This window comes from Schistocerca gregaria, chromosome 2 (genome assembly GCF_023897955.1).
Source record: "Schistocerca gregaria isolate iqSchGreg1 chromosome 2, iqSchGreg1.2, whole genome shotgun sequence".
NCBI classification, from domain to species: domain Eukaryota; kingdom Metazoa; phylum Arthropoda; class Insecta; order Orthoptera; family Acrididae; genus Schistocerca; species Schistocerca gregaria.
In genome coordinates, this window is record NC_064921.1 from 30633768 (window position 1) to 30653382 (window position 19615).

Consider the following 19615-nt stretch of genomic DNA (forward strand, 5'->3'; position numbering starts at 1 on the left):
GGAATGCTGAAAATTAGATGGGTAGATCACATAACTAATGAGGAGGTACTGAATAGAGTTGGGGGAAGAGAAGTTTGTGGCACAGCTTGACAAGAAGAAGGGACTGGTTGGTAGGACATGTTCTGAGGCATGAAGGGATCACAAATTTAGCACTGGACGGCAGAGTGGGGGGTAAAAATCCTAGAGGAGACCAAGAGATGAATACACTAGGCAGATTCAGAAGGATGTTGTGTGCCGTAAGTGCTGGGAGATGAAGAAGCTTGCGCAGGATAGAGTAGCATGGAGATCTGCATCAAACCAGTCTCAGGACTGAAGATACAACAACAACAACACCCAGTTACTTAAGTTTTCCAGTCACAAAGAGTACTTGGGCTATTGCGATACACAACAGATTTTGCTGCTCCCCAGAGAAGAAAGCCAGTTGAGTAAGGTCCTGCGAACGAGGGGACGATAGGTTTGTTTAGATGACACGCTTCCTAAGGAAGTCTTCCAGAAGAAGCAAAGTTTTGTTAGCTGTTTACATAGTAGCATTATCTTGTAGTTGACTTCGTTTTCCTTTCGCTGACCAGTGAAGTCGTGGATATTTATTGAAACAGTACCGTAAACTGTCCACGGTTTATTCAAATAATAAAGACCAATAGAGCGCCGTCTAAATATGGCTAGCCCCGTTCCAATATTCTGGTTGTCCAATGGCGTTTCAAGCTCACCTCGATGACTCTCCGTTCACCATAATCTTGATTTCTGTGTGTTAACGTGACAGGAGAGACGGAACCTGACTACGTCTGTATGGAAGATAATATCATGAATATCAATGGTGTTCTTCCCGATTAAACATGCATATCATTTGCAACAACGGATTCCCTTTTGATATATGTATGCAGACAGAAACGACGAATGAATATTTGTACAGAGGCTAAGATTTTTTATGCGCTTTTTTTCCAATGTCGAGATTCGAACCCATATCACCTGCTCAATTTTTTATAATTTTTTGTTTTTGTCAAGTGCTCTACCGAATTTTTCAAATTTTTTTAGTTATGGTTGGTTAGGGTGTTAAGGGTATCTAGCAAAAGAAAATAAAAAAGGCAGGACTAACCCTACGGCGCACCACCAATTGTGACCCTACGAAACAAAAATAAACTGATCCATCTTCAGGCGTCGCCATCCTAACTACCTCCACACCTGAGAAAACAAAGATAACTAAAAGGGACAATAGTTCTAGCGCCAATCTTCAAGGCAGATAGGAATGACAGTTAAGAGATCCCAACAACCATAAAACAAGGATTATTCTTTCTTTGGATGTTGTTGTTGTTGCGGTCTTCAGTCCTGAGACTGGGTTGATGCAGCTCTCCATGCTACTCTATCCTGTGCAAGCTTCTTCATCTCCAAGTACCTACTGCAACCTACATCCTTCTGAATCTGCTTAGTGTTGTCATCTCTTGGTATCCCTCTATGATTTTCACCCTCCACGCTGCCCTCCAGTACTAAATTGGTGATCCCTTGATGCCTCAGAACTTGTCCTACCAACCGATCCCTTCTTCTTGTCAAGTTGTGCCACAAACTTCTCTTCTCCCGAATCCTATTTTGGATGCATTACATCTCTTTGTCTTGGTTCACATTATCGTGGAAAGTGATCACGAATGCGTCACGAAATGCGGAATATAACACACCCCATCTGTGAAGGAGGGATCACAAAAGACACTGTGGTATTATCCTGCGTAAGTTTGTCGGTGCCCGGCTGAGCATACTTTGCGCGATGACGTCCGAATTCCTAAAGTCGAGTACTCTATGTGGACTGTTGTGAAAGAGGCATTCTAACACCTGACTTCGAAACCAGATGTTTGATTGGTGTTTCGTAAGCACGTTGTGTGAAGTCTGGGCCAATAGGAGGCGCAGCACAGAGGTAATAGCCCACGATGCACAGGATGAGCAGCCAAACGTCCTGTTTCAGAGTGTCGGTGTTGTTGGGTTGGTAGCCAAACCAAAGTGGCAAAGTAGGCAGTCCTATATGATGAGGGCGAACACTGATCGGAAATTTACCACTAACAACGACATTCCAGAGTGCAGACACATACGATGGTAAAAAAGAGTGTATGGACGCAACCCCAGAACATCTGCCAATTAACGTCTACGTACTCTACTTCCACGGGCTTGTGAGTGGTGGGTGATGCAAACAAAGGATAACAGCTCTTCGGACAGGGCGGCAGGTGACCAGGAGATCGTACCGAACGTAGCTGAGTGCCGTGAAATAAATTACGATATGGTACATTGAGACAGAGATAAGCGCTATGTCGATCGGCATTTGAGGAGAAGTTGGTCGGACGATAGGAAAGAGACTACTGAGAGGTCCCCCACCAGTGCCACAGCATAGTATTCACAAAAACCGCGATGGGTCATGCCCGCACTTTGACTAGTCTAAGGTCATCTTTTAGAGAAGGCAATGTTGTAGCGGACATCGCAAAGGGCACCTACTGACGCGAAGTATCCGAGAGCCGATTTAAGTCGGTGACCAAGGTGTAATGGCATTGGGAGGATCTAGGCAACATGTACCAATTTAGGGGCCACATACATGCTGGTAGCTGGTTGAAGCTGCACTGGACATGGCAGTGAACATAGTGCCACATGGGCTGTAAAATCTAGTGGTAAGCCAATGGTGTAGTGGAGTGTCTGGTGGCTGTAAAGTCTGTCCCTAAGTAACAAAGAGTGGTACTGATGGGAAATGGGTCTGGCACCACAGCCTGGGATCCATGGCTGATATGCAACATCATCGACTTGTGGACGTTAAGGATGCTACCTGACATATGTCCCTACTGCTGAATCCAGCGGATGGCGTCATTGAATTCCAGTGTGGAATTAGGAGATCATCTACATAGGCCCTGCAGTGACAGGTATGATCACACAAAGTGAAACCCTGTAGGTGAGTTGTAAGACTGGCGATGTTGGGTTCCAGCGCGATGACATACAGTAGTGTGGACATGGGGCACCCTGACGTGCAGAACAACGTATAGGAATCGGTCCAGCAAGTCTCCCATTGACTTGGACCACAGAGGCAGCGGGAGCAGTAACGGTGAATGGCGTCCACAAAGAGTGACGAGAACACCGTACACGTAATGATCGTGAGGAGGAAATGGTGTTGAACGTAATTGAAGGCACTTATACAAACAATGGTGAACAGTGCCGCACAGAGCCGACAGATCGCGGCTGTCACGATGATGTCTCGGCATTCTCCCATAGTCGTTTGAACGGTAGCCCCATAACCATGTGTAGTCTGTTCCGGTGAGAGGACCGTAGTTAAGTCCGTGTGTATGCATGCCGCTCAGGTTTAGATCGATGTTCGTTGACGTAAGGGGCGGTACGTTGAAACATTTGCCCCTCCGGATCGCTTGACAGACATGAGTCATCAGTCTTCTAACTGGTCTGATGTGGGGAGCATCAAATTCCTCTCCTGTGCCAACCTCTTCGTCTCAGAGTAGAACTTGCAACCTATGTCCTCAATTACTTGCTGCATCTATTCCAGTCTCTCTCTGCCTCTACAATTTTTATCCGCTACAGCTCCCTCTAATACGATGGAAGTCATTCCCTGATGTCTTAACACATGTTCTATCATCCTGTCCCTTCTTCTTCTCCTCAGTGTTTTCCATACATTCGTTTTCTCTCCGATTCTGCGCAGAGCATTCTCATTCTTTGCCTTATCAGCTCACCTAATTTTCAAAAATCACGTGTAGCACCACACCTCAAATGCTTCGCTTCTCTTCTGTTCTCGTTATGCCACAGTCCATGTTTCACTATCATGCAATGCGACCGATGACCTCGCTGTTTGGTCTCTTCCACCAAACCAACCCAAACCAACCATACAATGCAGTCCTCCAAACGTGTATCCTTAGAAATTTCTTCCTCAAATTAAGGTCTATGTTTGATACTAGTAAACTTCTCTTGGAAAACGCTTTTTGTCAGTGCTATTCTTCTTCTTATGTTCTCCTTCCCCGTCCGTCATTTATTACCTAGGTAGTAGAATTCCTTAACTTCATCTGCTTCGTGACCATCAATTTCTTCGATTGACTCTCAATCCATATTCAGTACACATTGAACTGTTCATTCCATTCAGTAGATCCTGTAAATCTACTCAGTTTTAGTGAAGATAGCAATGTCATCAGCGAATCTTATCATTAATATCCTTTCACCTTGAATTTCAGTTCCACTCTTGAACTTTTCATTTATTTCCTCCATTGCTTTCTCGATATGTAGATTGGACAGTAAGGTCAAAATCTGCATTCGCGTCCTACACCATTTTTAATCAGAGAACTTCGTCCTTGGTTTTCCACTCTAATTATTTTATCTTGACTCTTGTACATGTTGATATTACCCGTCTCTACCTATAGTTTACCTCTATTTTCCTCAGAATTTCGAACGTCTTGCACAATTTGACAGTGTCGAACGCTTTTCCCAGGTCGACAAACCTTAAGAACGCGTCTTCATTTTTCTTTCATCTTGTTTCCATTATCGACCGCAACGATCCTTAGTTTTCTTTTCCATTCTTCTGCTGTGAAGGTTTGCGATAATTCTCGCGCTTGTCGGCTCTTTCAATTTTCGGAATTGTGTGGATGTTGTCACCAGACACATACAGGTACATCCTACACACCAACGTAAACAGTCGTTCAGACACTAATTCCACAGTGATCTTAGAAACCCTGATGAGATGTTTCTGATTCTGATACTGGATAAGGTTTTTTTGACCTGTCTACAGGCTGAGTCAGTACTTCATACAGTAATTTCTTTCTCGATTTCTTCACATTTTTCATGATACCATTTCACCTTAGCTTCATTGCATTTGCCGGCCGCGGTGGTCTCACTGGTCTAGGCGCGCTGTCCGGCACCGTGCGACTGCTACGGTCGCAGGTTCGAATCCTGCCTCGGACATGGATGTGTGTGATGTCCTTAGGTTAGTTAGGTTTAAGTAGTTCTAAGTTCTAGGGGACTGATGACCACAGCAGTTGAGTCCCATAGTGCTCAGAGCCATTTGAACCATCCTTGCATTTACTATTTATTTCATTCCCAAACGGCTCGTATTCTAGAATTTTCCTGGACATTTCTGTACTTCCTTCTTTCATCGATCGACTGAAGTTTTCTTCTGTTACCCAAGGCTACTTTGCAATTACCTTCTTTGTAGCTGTGTTCTTGTTTCCAACTTCTGTGATTGCTCTTTATAGAGATGTCGATCCCCTTCAATTGAACTTCCTGGTGTGCTGCTCATTATTGAATTATCTAGAGCCTCAGAGAACTTCAAGTGTATCTCTTCATTCATTAGAACTTCCGTAACCCACTTCTTTGCTTTATGATTATTCCTGACTAGTCTTTTAAGCTTCAGCCGTCTCTTTGTCACTACTGAATTGTCATCCGAGTCTCTTTCTGCTGCTGGGTATGCATTACGATCCAGTATTAGATATCGGAATCTCTGCCTGGCCATGATGTAATCTAACTGAAATCTTCCCGTATCTCCTGAGCTTCTACAATTATTCCTTCTCCTCCTGGATTCTTGAACAGAGTATTCGCTATTACTTGCTGAAATTTACTATAGAACTCTTTCTCCTCTCTCAGTCCTAATACCAAGCCAATATCTTCCGTAACCCTTTCTTCCAATTCTTTCCTTACAACCGCATGCCAATACCCCTTGACTATTAGATTTTCATCTCCCTTTACGTACTGAATTGCTTGTTCCTTATCCTCATATACTTTTTATATCTCTTCATCTTCAGCATACGCCCCGATAGCTGAATGGGGCAGTCTGCTTTCCTCAGCGCTGTGGCGAGGACGTCTTGTTTACGTCCCGCGATCGCGATTGCCCGTAGTTGTTTACTACTGCGTTGTCGCTAGTTTAGAGTCCATCACTACCGACGCAACATGGCACATTCATACAGACAAACCATCACCATCAAGATCAGTTTTCAACTCGATCATGCACGACCGCGAGCTTTTGAAGTGGAACGTTTTCTACGTGACGACGTTAGAATTGAACCGCGAGACATAATTGGTATCCATCTCTCTATCACGAGCAGTGTTGTCTACGTCAAGTCAGAAAGTGACGACGTGTGCAACAGAATCGTGCGCGCACATGCGAACGATCTTAAATTCAAACATTCCGATGGCCATATTGGGGCAGTCTCTATCGATACGCGTCTTTGAACTCCCTTTCGAAGTACCACCGGACGTAGTCACCGCGGCTTTCCAGCCCTACGGCAGAGTGATCAAAATTGAACTGACCAAACATGTTCCGTCATATCTTGTCATCGGCGGATGTAGGGCGATCTTTATGTATGACGGTCAGCCACGCACTTGCTCTGGTTGTGGCCAAGAAGGGCACGTCCGGTCGGATTGTCTCCGACGACGGCTTACTCAAATCCCGACAGGTGAATCTATGACTCCTCCTACGGTGACGACCCTTCCTCTCAATTACGCAGAAGTTACACGGGCAGCAACCCTTTCCGATGCTGACTACATTAGTCCGATAGCCGACCCCGATAGCGAGACCATGATGGATTCTGCAGTACAGGATCCGGCCTCTACAACGGCGCCCCCACATGAAGATAATCACCGACCAACCTTGCAAGAAGGCGTGGATGTCAGGATGGACATTGACCCACGGATTGTGCCAACAGTGGCTTTTCTTCCAGACACCGTAGCAGCTGAAGAAATCCACCCACATTCAGATACTGAAACACACGTCCGTAAACAGCGTTCCCCGTGAAAACACAAGAGACGGCGGCGTGCTCCATCAGACGAGTGTTTGCAGCGATCGTCTGACATGGACTGTGGACACTCCGACGACGGTACCGGCGGTACAGAGGCCGCTTTAACATCAAACATAACAGTTCGCCGTGGTGACGGCTTCAGCTCCTCCGACCCCACAGAATAGCAGGATAACATGCAGACAGCCGCTGTCGATTCCCAGCGAGTAGAGCCGATGGAGTAAGCGCCGAGTGCCGGAGCAGCCACTAACAGCCACCAACAGCCAATGGTATTTCATGGCGACTGGACGGACGACTATGAGGAAAACTCCTTGCCCATCGTGTCGGACGACACGCGGGGAAATTTACCCCACCAGTGTTGATCCTTTTCCGCCATCAGATACAGTGACAAGACAGCCTTAAAAGGGTATTGATGGCCAACACAGGTGCTATGGATAGACCTCGCGTTGCAATTATCAACATCAACACTATACGGACTCACGCTAAGTTATCCTTGCTTCAGGATATGTTGAACTCTGCTTCCATCGATCTACGCACCTTCCGGGACGGACAAACGTTGCGAACGTTCACGATTCTTTGCGGAAGACGTCGCTCCGCTCTTCCAAGGCCGCCACGACCATCTGGTGTTTGGAGGTGACTACAATTGCGTACTGGCGCCCAGAGACCAACTCCCACGACATAATCCGTGCCCGGAACTCGAGACTAATTCGAGACCTGCAAATGGTGGACACTTGGGAACATCTTCACGGCCACCGACAGGGATTCACACACTTCACGAGTCACTCTTCCATTCGTATCGATCGGATTTATGTCTCACGCTCTCTCGCCGCTGGAACACAGGATGCAGAACTGTGGCCTGCAGCCTTCTCGGATCACTCAGCTTACATTTGTGCCATCACTCTACGGCGGCAACAAGTGTGGAGAAGCCGCAGCCCGTGGAAGTTAAACATCGCTCACCTGTCGTACTCGGATTGCCGCTAAGCCGTGGAGGATACGTGGCATTCGTGTGAAAATCGCCTCCGTGCATATCCCACAACGATCCGCTGGTGGTTGGACTGCGCCAAACCGGCACTGAGGCGAACGTTGATAAACTACGGTCGCGACCACGCTACTTGGCGACTTTTACTTCAGGACACTGCGATGCTATGGCGCCGTGTCCGGAACGACAAACGGCGGTCACCATGCTAAGGCTCAGATCATCGCTCATATGCGACGCCACCTAGAGGGGATAGTCATCCGCTCTAGGACGCAGGATCGGATACCGAGCGAATGCCCGTCAATGTTCCACGTTCTTCGTGAACGTAAACGACGCCAACGAGCGCTGATACGCTTCATCGACAAGGAGGACGGCCGTCGTCTCACCACGCAACAAGACATAAACACAGCGTCCTACAATCATTATTCCCAACTCTATTCCGCTCAGACTCCTGTTCCGACAGCACTGGAGGACGTCTCTCAGACGCCGTCACCCCGGCAATGGAAGCGGCCTTGATGGAAGAAATTACAGAAGAAGTAGTGATCGACGTCATTATAAAAGGAGCTGTCAACAAGTCAACAAGTCTCCGGGTCCTGATGGCCTCCCCTTGGAATTTTACCGGACTTTTCAATATTTATTAGCCTCCCGATGGACGGACATCTGTCGCGTTCCTCTCAGGTGACGATAGGAATGCTTCGAGCTCGCGACGAACAGTGTAGTGAAAATTGGTGGTGTCCTGATTCGACACCGCTGCTCCCTGCCACACTGCAGGAAGATCTGGGTGACTGCAGGCTGCACCCGCTTCAGCCACCAGGACGGCCCTGTAGCGGCAGTGCGCTGTCGGCAGTGCGGTCTGCAAATAGGGAAGTGTAAGCTTCCATGACACTTTGCTGCAACAGACCGACTGACATGGTAAATGGCGCAATGGTCTAAAAACTCAAGGAGCCTTTTTTCTGTTTGGGAGATTTCGCTTCCAAGGTGGACAGGGACATAAAATCGATCTAGTCTGCTCGCAGAATCTTCTGTATAATGGATAGACGATGATTGGAACTTAAATAGTGGCAACTACTTATTGACAACCGATACAAAAGAGTTACATGTTTGCACCTGTTACTGTTCTTCAAAGTAATCGCCAACATGGTGTAGAACCCGTTGACAGCAATGTGGAAGGAGTAGCAGAGACTGTTCTGTTGATGGTGCGAATGGAGCGGTCTACTGCTGTCGAATCTCTGGAACGATGGTGAAGCGAATGGCACGAAGTGGTTCCTTCATCTTCGGAATCAAATCAAAGTCACAGGGACTTGTCCTGGGAGTATGGTGGATGGTACAGTACTTCCCAGTCCCATCGACCGAACAGAGGAGTCACAGCTTGCGCTGTATGCGACAGCGCATTGTCGTGCAAATCGATGGGTAGGTTGCACAGGAAGTGTCGCTGCTTCTTTCGCAAAGCTGGTCGCGGGTGATGCTCCAAAAATGAACAGTAATACGCGGCGACACTTTCTGCGCAACCCACGCATCATTTTGCACGACAATGCGCGGCTGCATACAGCGCAAGCTGTGGCTGCTCTGTTCGGTCGACTTAAGTCCTTGTGACTGATTTGATTCCGAAGATGAAGGAACCACTTCGTGGCATTCGCTTCAAAACTGTTCCAGAGATTTGACAGGCAGTAGACCGCTCCATTCGCACCATCAACAGAACTGGCTCTGCTAGCGGTATACTACGCCTTCCACATCGCTGGCAACGGCTTCTGCGCAACGCTGGTGACTACTTTGAAGGACAGTAACAGGTGAAAACATGTAACTCTTCTGTATCGGCTGTGAATAGATAGTTGCCACAATTTAAGTTCCATCCCTAGCGACCGGGGCATCGGAGTGGGTCGTCACCCAAACGTCAACGAGACGAAAGTCTTCGACTAAGGTACACAGCGTAGGCCATGGCGACTAGTGAATCGTCCTTCATGTGAGGATGCAGTCGAAATCGCCGCCCACAACGAAGCGATAAAAGCATCTGGAAATCGGATGGGCCACATCATCTGCGAAGAACGTGGACCGCTGCCGCCGATTCGTGAAACCAGATATCGATGACGTGCACGCCAAGGATTGTCCTGTCCGGACGGGAGGAGTGTCATATCCATGACCGGGATCCCTCCGTGTATGTAAAAGGCCACTCCGCACCCCGAGTGATTGGCGTGTCATATCCGTAAACTGCTGGTAGCGTGGCAACACAAACTTGCTGAATATGGCCCAAAACGTATCACGGAGGAACAGCAACTTTGGTGGAGTGTCGATCGTGCAGACGTCCAGTGTGGCGAACCGGTACGTCTGTGCTAGCAGTGCTGGACGCGCGTCTATCGTCGCCAGAGGCTGTGTGAAGTGGGGACCGGAAGGAGTGCCCGTCCCGCTGGCGCCGTGCGCCGATTCCGATAACATTAAAGATCAACCTCGTCGGACGAGGGGGAAGGGTGGGTGGTAGACAGTCCTGTGGAGGAGGCATTTCGTCCCTCACGTCGTCACCCTACACGCCCCTGTGCCGAGGATCTGTCCAGTGTCCATGTGAGCGTCATTTTGGAGAGAGAAGATGAGGGGTCGGCAGGAAGACACGTGTCGGAAGCTCCGCACCAGTCGTTACGATATATCCTGCAGTAGCCACTGGTTGGCCATAAGGAAAAACAAAACTTGTTGGTCATCGCTAGTGCTGTACGGTAACATCTGCGCAGGACCTTACGCTGCTTAGGCTGCGTCTCCATTATCTTGGGAAAGAGGACCCGTGAGCGGGTGGTGATGTTGGCGCCGACGCGGCGAGCTTTGTTTACGTTCGCATTCTTCCTTATCAGACGACGGCTAGCAGGAGTGTCGACTTGGTTCGGAGGCTTCGGTCGGTAGAATGAAGGAGTCGACCAGGTGTCGTGGAGAGGTACCCGACTCCATGGCGTCCGTTGCGGGGGTCAGGGTGGCGGCCGTCTGGTCGAGTGGGGCACTGCACCGTCCTAAGGGCGGGGGGATGGCGGGGCGTGTCGATGCGAGAGGCCGTACGGCGGACTGGTCGAAGCCGTGGGCGTGGCGAGGGCGTAAAACGTACGCGGCACGGACACTTTTGACAACGGGAGCTGATCTCAAGAATCGATGTTCCATGTATGAACCAGCTCCAAACTTGTGATCTCTTTACAAATGAGTTAATATTTGACGGTAAGTACACAAGCGAGTAAAAGTTTAGGGAAGATTTGAAATTATGCAAAGATAAAGATTTTTGGAAATGGCTAAGTGCTCTTATTGTTAAACGCTGGAAAAGCGTAGTCTGGGTAATTTGTGCTTCGTTTTAATCAAAGGTGGTTTTTTAATCAATGTTTGCCACATGATATTGTCTTAATTATATGTCGTACAACGATATAGTGTTGCAGGCCCTTTCTGTGGAATATGTGGATAATGTCTGGAACATGTGTTTTGAATAGAGTTATTAGTTTCTCTACTAATAACTATTCGAAACACGTCATGCTTGATGATGAAGTTTTACTGCATGAACAGCGGAAACATAGTAAGAGTTAAACTTTCTTTTCCTTTCATTATTTTGTGGGGAATAAGAGGGAGAAATGTATGGGAGAGATTTGGAATTATCTATAAAGTTTATTAGAAGTTGCGAAGCGCTCTCATTCTCAAATACTAGACGAATTAGTCTAGGCAATTTGCACGCAGTGAGTTTCGCTGCGTCAAGAGATAAAAGCCGCGTGGGATTAGCCGAGTGGTCTGGGGCGCTGCAGCCATGGACTGTGCGGCTGGTCCCGGCGGAGGTTCGAGTCCTCCCTCGGGCATGGGTGTGTGTGTGTTTGTCCTTAGGATAATTTAGGTTAAGTAGTGTGTAAGCTAGGGACTCATGAGCTTAGCAGTTAAGTCCCATAAGGTTTCACATACACACAAGGAATAAAAAAAGTTTCTAACTGTGGTACATAGTTGTCTGTCTGCGCTAAACCTTTAACATAAGATCGTACCTCTCAATGCGTAAATTACGACAAAATTTTAAATTCAGTCCATCATTATATGAAATCCTCAAAAAATCAGATTTCCGCTGGAAGTCATTAGACAGGCAAGCAGCAACAGTTTCTTCGAACTGTCTACCGTACAGTGTACTACGAACAATATAATAAATATATAATTATATTATTATATAAATTCAATATCTCAGTTTAAACACCAGTACTTCTATTTACGGTCCGTCTTCTAGTACTTGCTGTAAAACCTAACTGCAGATCCTCCGAACAGTATCTAAATGCCAATAAATTTTCTGAGTGGAGTGCTTCCTTTACAGATGCTGTAGCCTGCTTCAGTATGAGTATACCGTGCTACATAACGTGCTTTAATAATATTACACAAAAATAAAAGAGGACCGAGTGCTTAAGTAATGATCAAGATTACAATGTCTAAGACATCAGTGCGCAGAAGCGGAGAATAGTTTCTTCTCGTTAGTTTTATTATTTATTTTCAAAATAACAATTTACATCAACCTGTGCCACCTGTACTGATATATTAGTGTATTCATTATAATAATAATAACACGAAGTGAGCTATTCGAGGAATGGTGTCTAACGGCATCCGGTTTGATCCGGTTTGCCCAATAGCTGACGAGAAAGAAGTGCTGAGGGACGAGAGAAAGAAAGAAAATCACCTAAAACATTTGATGGACGGATGTCTATCAGAACGTCTCTCTGTAAGCTTTTATTATTTCTGCTAATAACTAGAAGGTTCTATTTAATCAAAACACTACGATCGTATCCCATGTTAATCATTTCGTAATATAATAACATCAACAAATAAAACATTCCAGATATAATGTTCAGACCTGCTGCATACGATCAGCTTATTTTATACCAGGTTTTCTCTCGTAATAGCACGGGTAAAGCCTGCATTACACCCAGATATTTAAGGGGAAGGGTGCGGAAACCTTGTGATGTCTCTGCTGCACTGCCTGTTCTCCAGCGGGTTAAACGTCCAAGAATGCAGAACTAGACCACTTCGTAGAAATTCATCTCCTACTCAACGCAAAAATTCAGTCTCTTCCAGGAAAATGAGGCGGGCTAAAGTAGTAAGCGATAAGTGTGTGTGTGTGTGTGTGTGTGTGTGTGTGTGTGAAAGGGAGGGAGGAAGGGAGGGAGGGAGGGAGGGAGGGAGGGAGAGAGAGAGAGAGAGAGAGAGAGAGAGAGAGAGAGAGAGAGAGAGAAAAGGAGAGAGAAAGTTTCGAAAATGTTTGAAATTATGTGTGAAGTTTGCTCTCATTTTGATATAATGTGTGAATACAAAAAAAAAGTGTGTGAATTCCTAACGGACCAAACTGCTGTGGTCATAGGTCCCTAGACTTGCACACTAGTTAAACTAACTTATGCTAAGAACAACACACACACACACACACACACACACATACACACACATAGCCGAGGGAGGACTCGAACCTGCGGCAAGAGGAGCCGCGCAATCCGTGACATGGCGCCTCAAACCACGCGGCCACTGCGCGCGGCGGGTCATATCAAATACGACCTGATTTCAAATATCATGTTACATGATAAACAACTAGTACACAGTTTTTATACTGGCCTGATGGCTACTAACCAAAACACGTAGTGGTAACAAAGCACGTATTCGCCTTAAAAACTTGTTAAGCGATTCCAAAGCCGAGACAATATGACAAAAAAATGGAAGACATTAACATCAGACATAGAACTTCGGAGGACCTGCAAAAGTAATCAGAAAGAACCCGTTCACCAGCACTATACAAATTATGAACGAAATTAATACCACTCTGACGTTCGTTTTGTTGGTAGGTTTTATTCTAGGTTTGGAAGGTAGGAGACGAGGTACTGGCAGAAGTAAAGCTGTGAGGACGGGGCGTGAGTCGTGCTTGGGTAGCTCAGTTGGTACAGCACTTGCCCGCCAAAGGCAAAGGTCCCGAGTTCGAGTCTCGGCCTGGCACACAGTTTTAGTCTGCCAGGAAGTTTTATATCAGCGCACACTCCGCTGCAGAGTGAAAATCTCATTCTGTTCGTTTTGTAGTTCGGTAGAAGTTCTTCAAATCAGAATCTCTTCTCTCTGAAATAGCTCCGATAAGACGAGTTTTATCTCTCACTTCACACGAGGCACTCTGATTATGTCACTTGAACACACTAACAACCGGGATCCCGTTAGGAATGTCATCGATCACGAGCCAAGACCGTCTTACTGCTCTCCTAAGTTATCATTACTTTTGGGTACTTGGTTAATATTCAGTCTAAGCTAAACTTTTTTTTAAAACAAGCAAAAAGGTTTCGAACCATCATGGAACGTTACTTAAAACACGTCTATAGCGCTGATCCACCAACACATATTCAGGTAAACGTTACCAGAACGAACATATTACCATACGAACATATTTTCTTGAATGTAGCCTATATTTGAACGCGCATAAGCTTATAAGATCGATTTTAGTCATGGCATCTTCTTTGTTTCTCTTTCAAAGAAAAAAAGCACATCCCATACATGCGATAACATATCTTTCTCTAAAATAGGTAAGACTTAGCACATACCTTTCAGTAAGCCATAAGCCGTTATCTTCCAGTACCGGAACTGTGTGTTGTGGATTTCTCTGCAACAAGTGCAGTTTCAGTTAACAACCTCGTGTAAAACTTTAAACATCACTTTTAATTAGCGATACCATAAAACATACCCGGTTTAGGACATTAAAAGTAAAGTCAATACGCCTTTAACAAATGATAATTCTGCCAACAACGATTTCACATATATTTAATGCAAATTAAGTAAGATCATTACAGCATAATCTAATTCTTAAAGGATATGGCTTTCTTAGGAAAGGCGTAAAAAATTGCAAGGATATGTCATTCTACATACTTTAATTCTTTATCTGCATGATGAAATTGAGAACTATTCCAGAAAATATAAATTCCTTTAAGATTTTGCAAGTTGTATAGTTGAGCTTATTTATAGCCACGTTGAACCTGGACACAAATGAACTTGTTACCTTCAACCATTCAGGCTTCCTCAGATCAACCCTCGGATTGACATTAACAATTTTCAGATCGACTCCAACAGCGCCAGCCACGAGACGAACTAAGCGGCACGGGATGCTCAAGTTGCTGTTGTAGAGAGTCAACGGGGACATGGTTCTTCCTAGAAAACAACACACATCTTAAATATTTCACAACACGGTTGGCAGCTCCTTCGCACTCGTCTGTTTGTGGGCACACGTTCTTCGACCAAGTAATAGCTTTCGACAACGTAAAACGCCGGAAGGTATTTGAAATTAGTAGAAAAGTAGGTAAAACTGTTTGAAAAGACGCATGAAATACAATATGTAGATTATGTAATAAAAACAGTATGAGTGAATGACCAAGACATCAGCACATGGATTAACAACGGCGCAAAAGCAAGGATGCAGATACTCTCCGCTACTGTTAAACCATCCAAGAAGCAATGACGAAAACAAAAGAAACGTTTAAAAGTGTCATCAAAATTCTAGGAGAATGGATATTAATGGCAAGATTCACTGATGACATTTCAATCCATACAGAAAAAGAGAAACAATTACAGGAGTGGTTGAATGGAATTATTTAATAAGCGCATAATATGGTTTGAGTGCAAACTAAAGAAATAGGAAACTACTGAGGAGTAGAAGAAAACAGTTTAGTGATAAACTTAAAATGACAATTTTTCACCATGAAGTGGACCAAGTGAGAGACTTTTGCTACCTTTGAAGTAAAGTAGCCTATAGAGTACGAAGCAAGAATGATATAGCAAGGAATCTAGTACAGGCAAAGACGACATTGCAGGCCAAAATAAGTCTATTACTCTGTTGTGCAAAACTTAAGGAAGAAAATAACTTTCCCAAGACGTGTCAAGTAACATACCTCGATGAAACTTGGACGTCGCATAGAAACAACTACTACGGTATAGTAAAGAACGTGAATGAAAGAAATAAAGAATGAAACGAACAGAAATGAACGCTTTTATTCAAAGGTAATAAGTACAGTGAAGTAACCGGGATCCTCTAGTTCGAAGAGCTGCTGCAGCTGCACTGTTCCATATGGCACGCATTGTCGTCCGTAGAAATGAAGTCGGGGCCGAATGCGCCCCTGAAAAGAAGCACATTACAAAGGAGTACAGTGTCACAATCACGCTGACCGGACAATAAACAGTTTCAAAGATTTGGTGGTCAGAATGCCGATGCAACATTAATCCTCCCGACACTGAAACACCTGGACCATCTTGACGATCATGTTCGACTACATTCTAAGTGCAACTCGTACCGTCATATGGGAAGAGACGTGAACATCTAATGCACACGTGAGTATTTCCGAACACGGTCGTTTTGGTGGTCCAGGCGTTATGGTGTCGGGAGATATAATGTCGCGTCGGCATATTGACCTCCAAATATTTGACTCCCAGACAAGGTCAGTATGACACTGTATTCGTTTCCAGTGTGCGTCTCTTCAAGGCTGCATTTGGCTCTGACTTTATTTCTGGCTTTCCGTGTGTCAATCTGCAAACCCTTATAGATTTGTTTTGTTGTCTGTCTGTCTGACTGACTGACTGTTAAGAACCCTTTTTCTCAGGACTGGGTAGACCTATCAACTTCAAATTTATGTCACGTACTGAAGTCTATTTTCCCTTACGTGTTAAAAAATTTAAAGCTTCTAAGCCACTTCAGTCAAAATACATAGCCATTTATGTTACATATTTTGATACTCGAAAACTCACTCATCAAAACCTATAGGGTGCTTCCTGTTTCTTAGAATCATGAAATTTGGCGAAAAGAAACATTTCGCATTACAAGTAAAGGGCAAAATCCGAAAACTGCTAATCTGTAACTATATCACACGAAAATATTTTTGTCTCTTTTTTATGCATCCGTTTATCTGATACGACTCTTATTCTCTTGAACAGTTTGACGTAACTATTTGAAATTTTTGTCACATACTATGGTCTATGTTCATAAAAACTGTAAGCCTCTACATAAATGCAATCAAAAGACATGGGTATTTATGTCACATATTTTAATACTCACTAACTCACTCATCGAAACCTAAAGGATACTTTCCGATGACGTAGAATCATGAAATTCGACGAAAGGCAAGGTTTCGCACTGCAAGTAAAGTAAAATAATTGAAATTCGTGAAACTGTAATCATATCTCATACCAAATATATTTTGCCACTAGATTATACATTGTATTCATCACCCGTAAAATGCGTAATAGACAAATATAACTGCAAGCAAGCATAAAATGTAATTTTTAATATGTTTTGGTAAGTAAATAAAAACTGTTTTACTACATAAACTCTCTATCTACATATATATACTGAAGTCCCCTGGTCGCTTCTTTTGGTACGTCCGGGGTAGTCTGAGTGAGGAACAACTGTACAGATGTTGATAAGCTATTGGAATTTGCGGGGCCAGTATCTTCGATGTCGATAATAGGCACAAATCGTTGAGTTACTCGATTCCCAGGATGGATATATATATATACAAGTTTCTACGAAATCCTCAGTCGCTGGTGCTACCAGCATCAGGCCAATTTTCTTACGGATAATGTGCGACCGCATCGAACAGTGCAGGTGAAGGAAGTCTTGGAAAAAGGCGATATACAGCGAATGAACTGACCTTCCCGTTCCCCCGTCTTAAGTTGCATCGAGAGCCCGACTTTGAATAAAAGTATCATTTTTGTGGGTCTCACTGCGTGTTTCCTTCACTTACCTTTTGTACAATAACGTAGCAGTTCTTTCTATGTAAGGTCAAATTCCATGTGGGAATTTTACTTGGCAGTGACACACAATGCGAAAGTTGCATTCGTTCTGAAGCTTTGGAAACCAATGTAGCTTCAAATACAACACACAATTTGAGGAAAAAACTTCTGAGAACGTGCGTCTGGAGCACAGCGCACTACAGAAGTGAATCGTAGATTGCGAGAAAGCAGGAAGAGAAAGGAATCGATGAGTATGAGAGGTGGTGTTGCAAAAGTATGCTGAAACTTGATTAGAATGATAAATGAGGAAATCCTGTGGTGAATCATTAAGGAAAGGAATATGTGGAAAATGCTGATAATAAAAAGGCATTGGTAAGCTATCGGGGAACAACGTCCATGCTGCTAGAGGGAGTCGTATACGGTAAAAACTACAGAGGATAAATTGTCGTTTGCCTACATATTTACTTTTTTATTGTTTACATTTAGATGACTGATTTGCAAGAAAGTAAGAACTGAGATGAATGAGTTGAAAGAAAATTATGTTAGTAGGCATAATTTATAGGTTCAGGCTCACGCTCATTGTTATAAGGAAGGCCATCCAGTAACACGACTAAATTTATCGTCCTTTAGAAAGGAAAATTTCAATAAACCACATAGAAAAGCAGAGGGACCATCAAGGACTGCAAGGGACGTAATACCTTTTACCTTCACCTTATTTTTCTTATCGGTGCCAGTATTGATTTCAGTGTTATCAATCACCTTGGCCCACCCTACAACATCCACATTCGTCGATACAAACGGCATCATACAATAAAAATAAGATGTATCTATGTCCTTATTAAAAACGGCATCATACAATAAAAATAAGATGTATCTATGTCCTTATTAAAAACTTCACCAACATTAAAACTAATGTAAGTACTGATGTCACAATTGTTAAAACTTTCAAGGCCACCTACACTTTCAACACTTCCATAGCAAACAATAGCCATGGTAAGCTATCCAGTACCATCACTAAATTTCTCATCCCTTTTAAGAAAAAATTTCAAAACACCACATGTACGATTCCTTTCATACTATGGACTCGGGGACATCTTAAGGTGGCTCAAGCTGAAGTGTGTGTAAGGGATCTGGCGTTTGTAAAGGTATAAAACTTGTTGGTGATTTGACTGTATATTATCATAAATGAAGAACGCTGGTCCCCCGCCCCCTCCCCAAAACAAACACACTACACACTGATATTGCCAAAAGCGAGAAGCGATTCTTGGTGCTGCAGCCTGAGGGCACTCTGGGATGCTATCTGTGTTGCGCCCCTGTGCATCTCTGTGAATCACAGCTCTATTATGTATTTCAGCACAGAACTGCATTGTCGCACGTAATTGCGTGGGTTGTCTGTGGTTATAGGCAGTCTTTATTTTTTCAAACAATAATAAGCCTAAGACTGAGCCTGAGTGAAATATGCTTCTAAATCCTTACATTTGCCCTCTAGCCATAGCTGCTTAGCAATTTTGAACTTCCTATTAGTTTCATTTTTCAAACGTTTGTAATTTCCTTCTCCCACTTTGTTCTCTGCAGTTTTAAATTTTTTCTTTTCATCAATCACCCTTTAAACTGTATTTATAAGCTATTATGCAGACAAGTTGTTACCATGTCTGCTGCTGTCAGATGAAATAATTGCCTTTTATTTCATGTACTAAATAATACTCATCATAACATTCAAATGTCTGTATTTTGAATGTTAAGTAACCTGTTCGTATTTGCGGCTACTCGATGGCACTCTTGGTGTAATGTTCACCTGCCTACAATTGCTAACGCGTGTGCCTCAGTCTGATGCTACAGTAGCTCGACACGGGTAAGCAGCACATAGTGTCTCGATTTCACTGTACTGTTTTATAAATTTTGGACTAATGCTTTATTGCTTGATATTTAATTTTATGCATGACATATAAGCAATGTGTCTTTTTTGTACTACTAGTTAGTACTTAAAAATTTTTTCCTGTAATTTTGTAATTATGTTATACGCCAGTTTGAGAGTTTTACTTCTGATGAAGGTGCTCTTGGGAGTGCCGAAACCTAGGTCAAAACACTTCTTTTTGCGACTGAGGGCTGCCATTTCTTTAATTTTGCTGCTACCCCCTCTTCAGGAGCCACACATTTGTCTCTCCTCCCAACACATGACTCT

General features: G+C 44.2%; 1 protein-coding gene across 1 annotated transcript in view; it reads right to left on the minus strand.

The window, feature by feature from the left end:
• Nucleotides 1-19615, minus strand: part of LOC126336260 (glutathione S-transferase 1-1-like) — a 44138-nt gene that overhangs the window by 13829 nt on the left and 10694 nt on the right. Inside the window, exons 2-3 of the mRNA XM_049999756.1 lie at nucleotides 14714-14862; nucleotides 14262-14320 (exon numbers count right to left, since the gene is read on the minus strand). Coding sequence (XP_049855713.1) covers nucleotides 14262-14320; nucleotides 14714-14854 — 200 coding nt within the window. The 5' untranslated portion in view covers nucleotides 14855-14862. The remainder of the gene's footprint in view (nucleotides 1-14261; nucleotides 14321-14713; nucleotides 14863-19615) is intronic.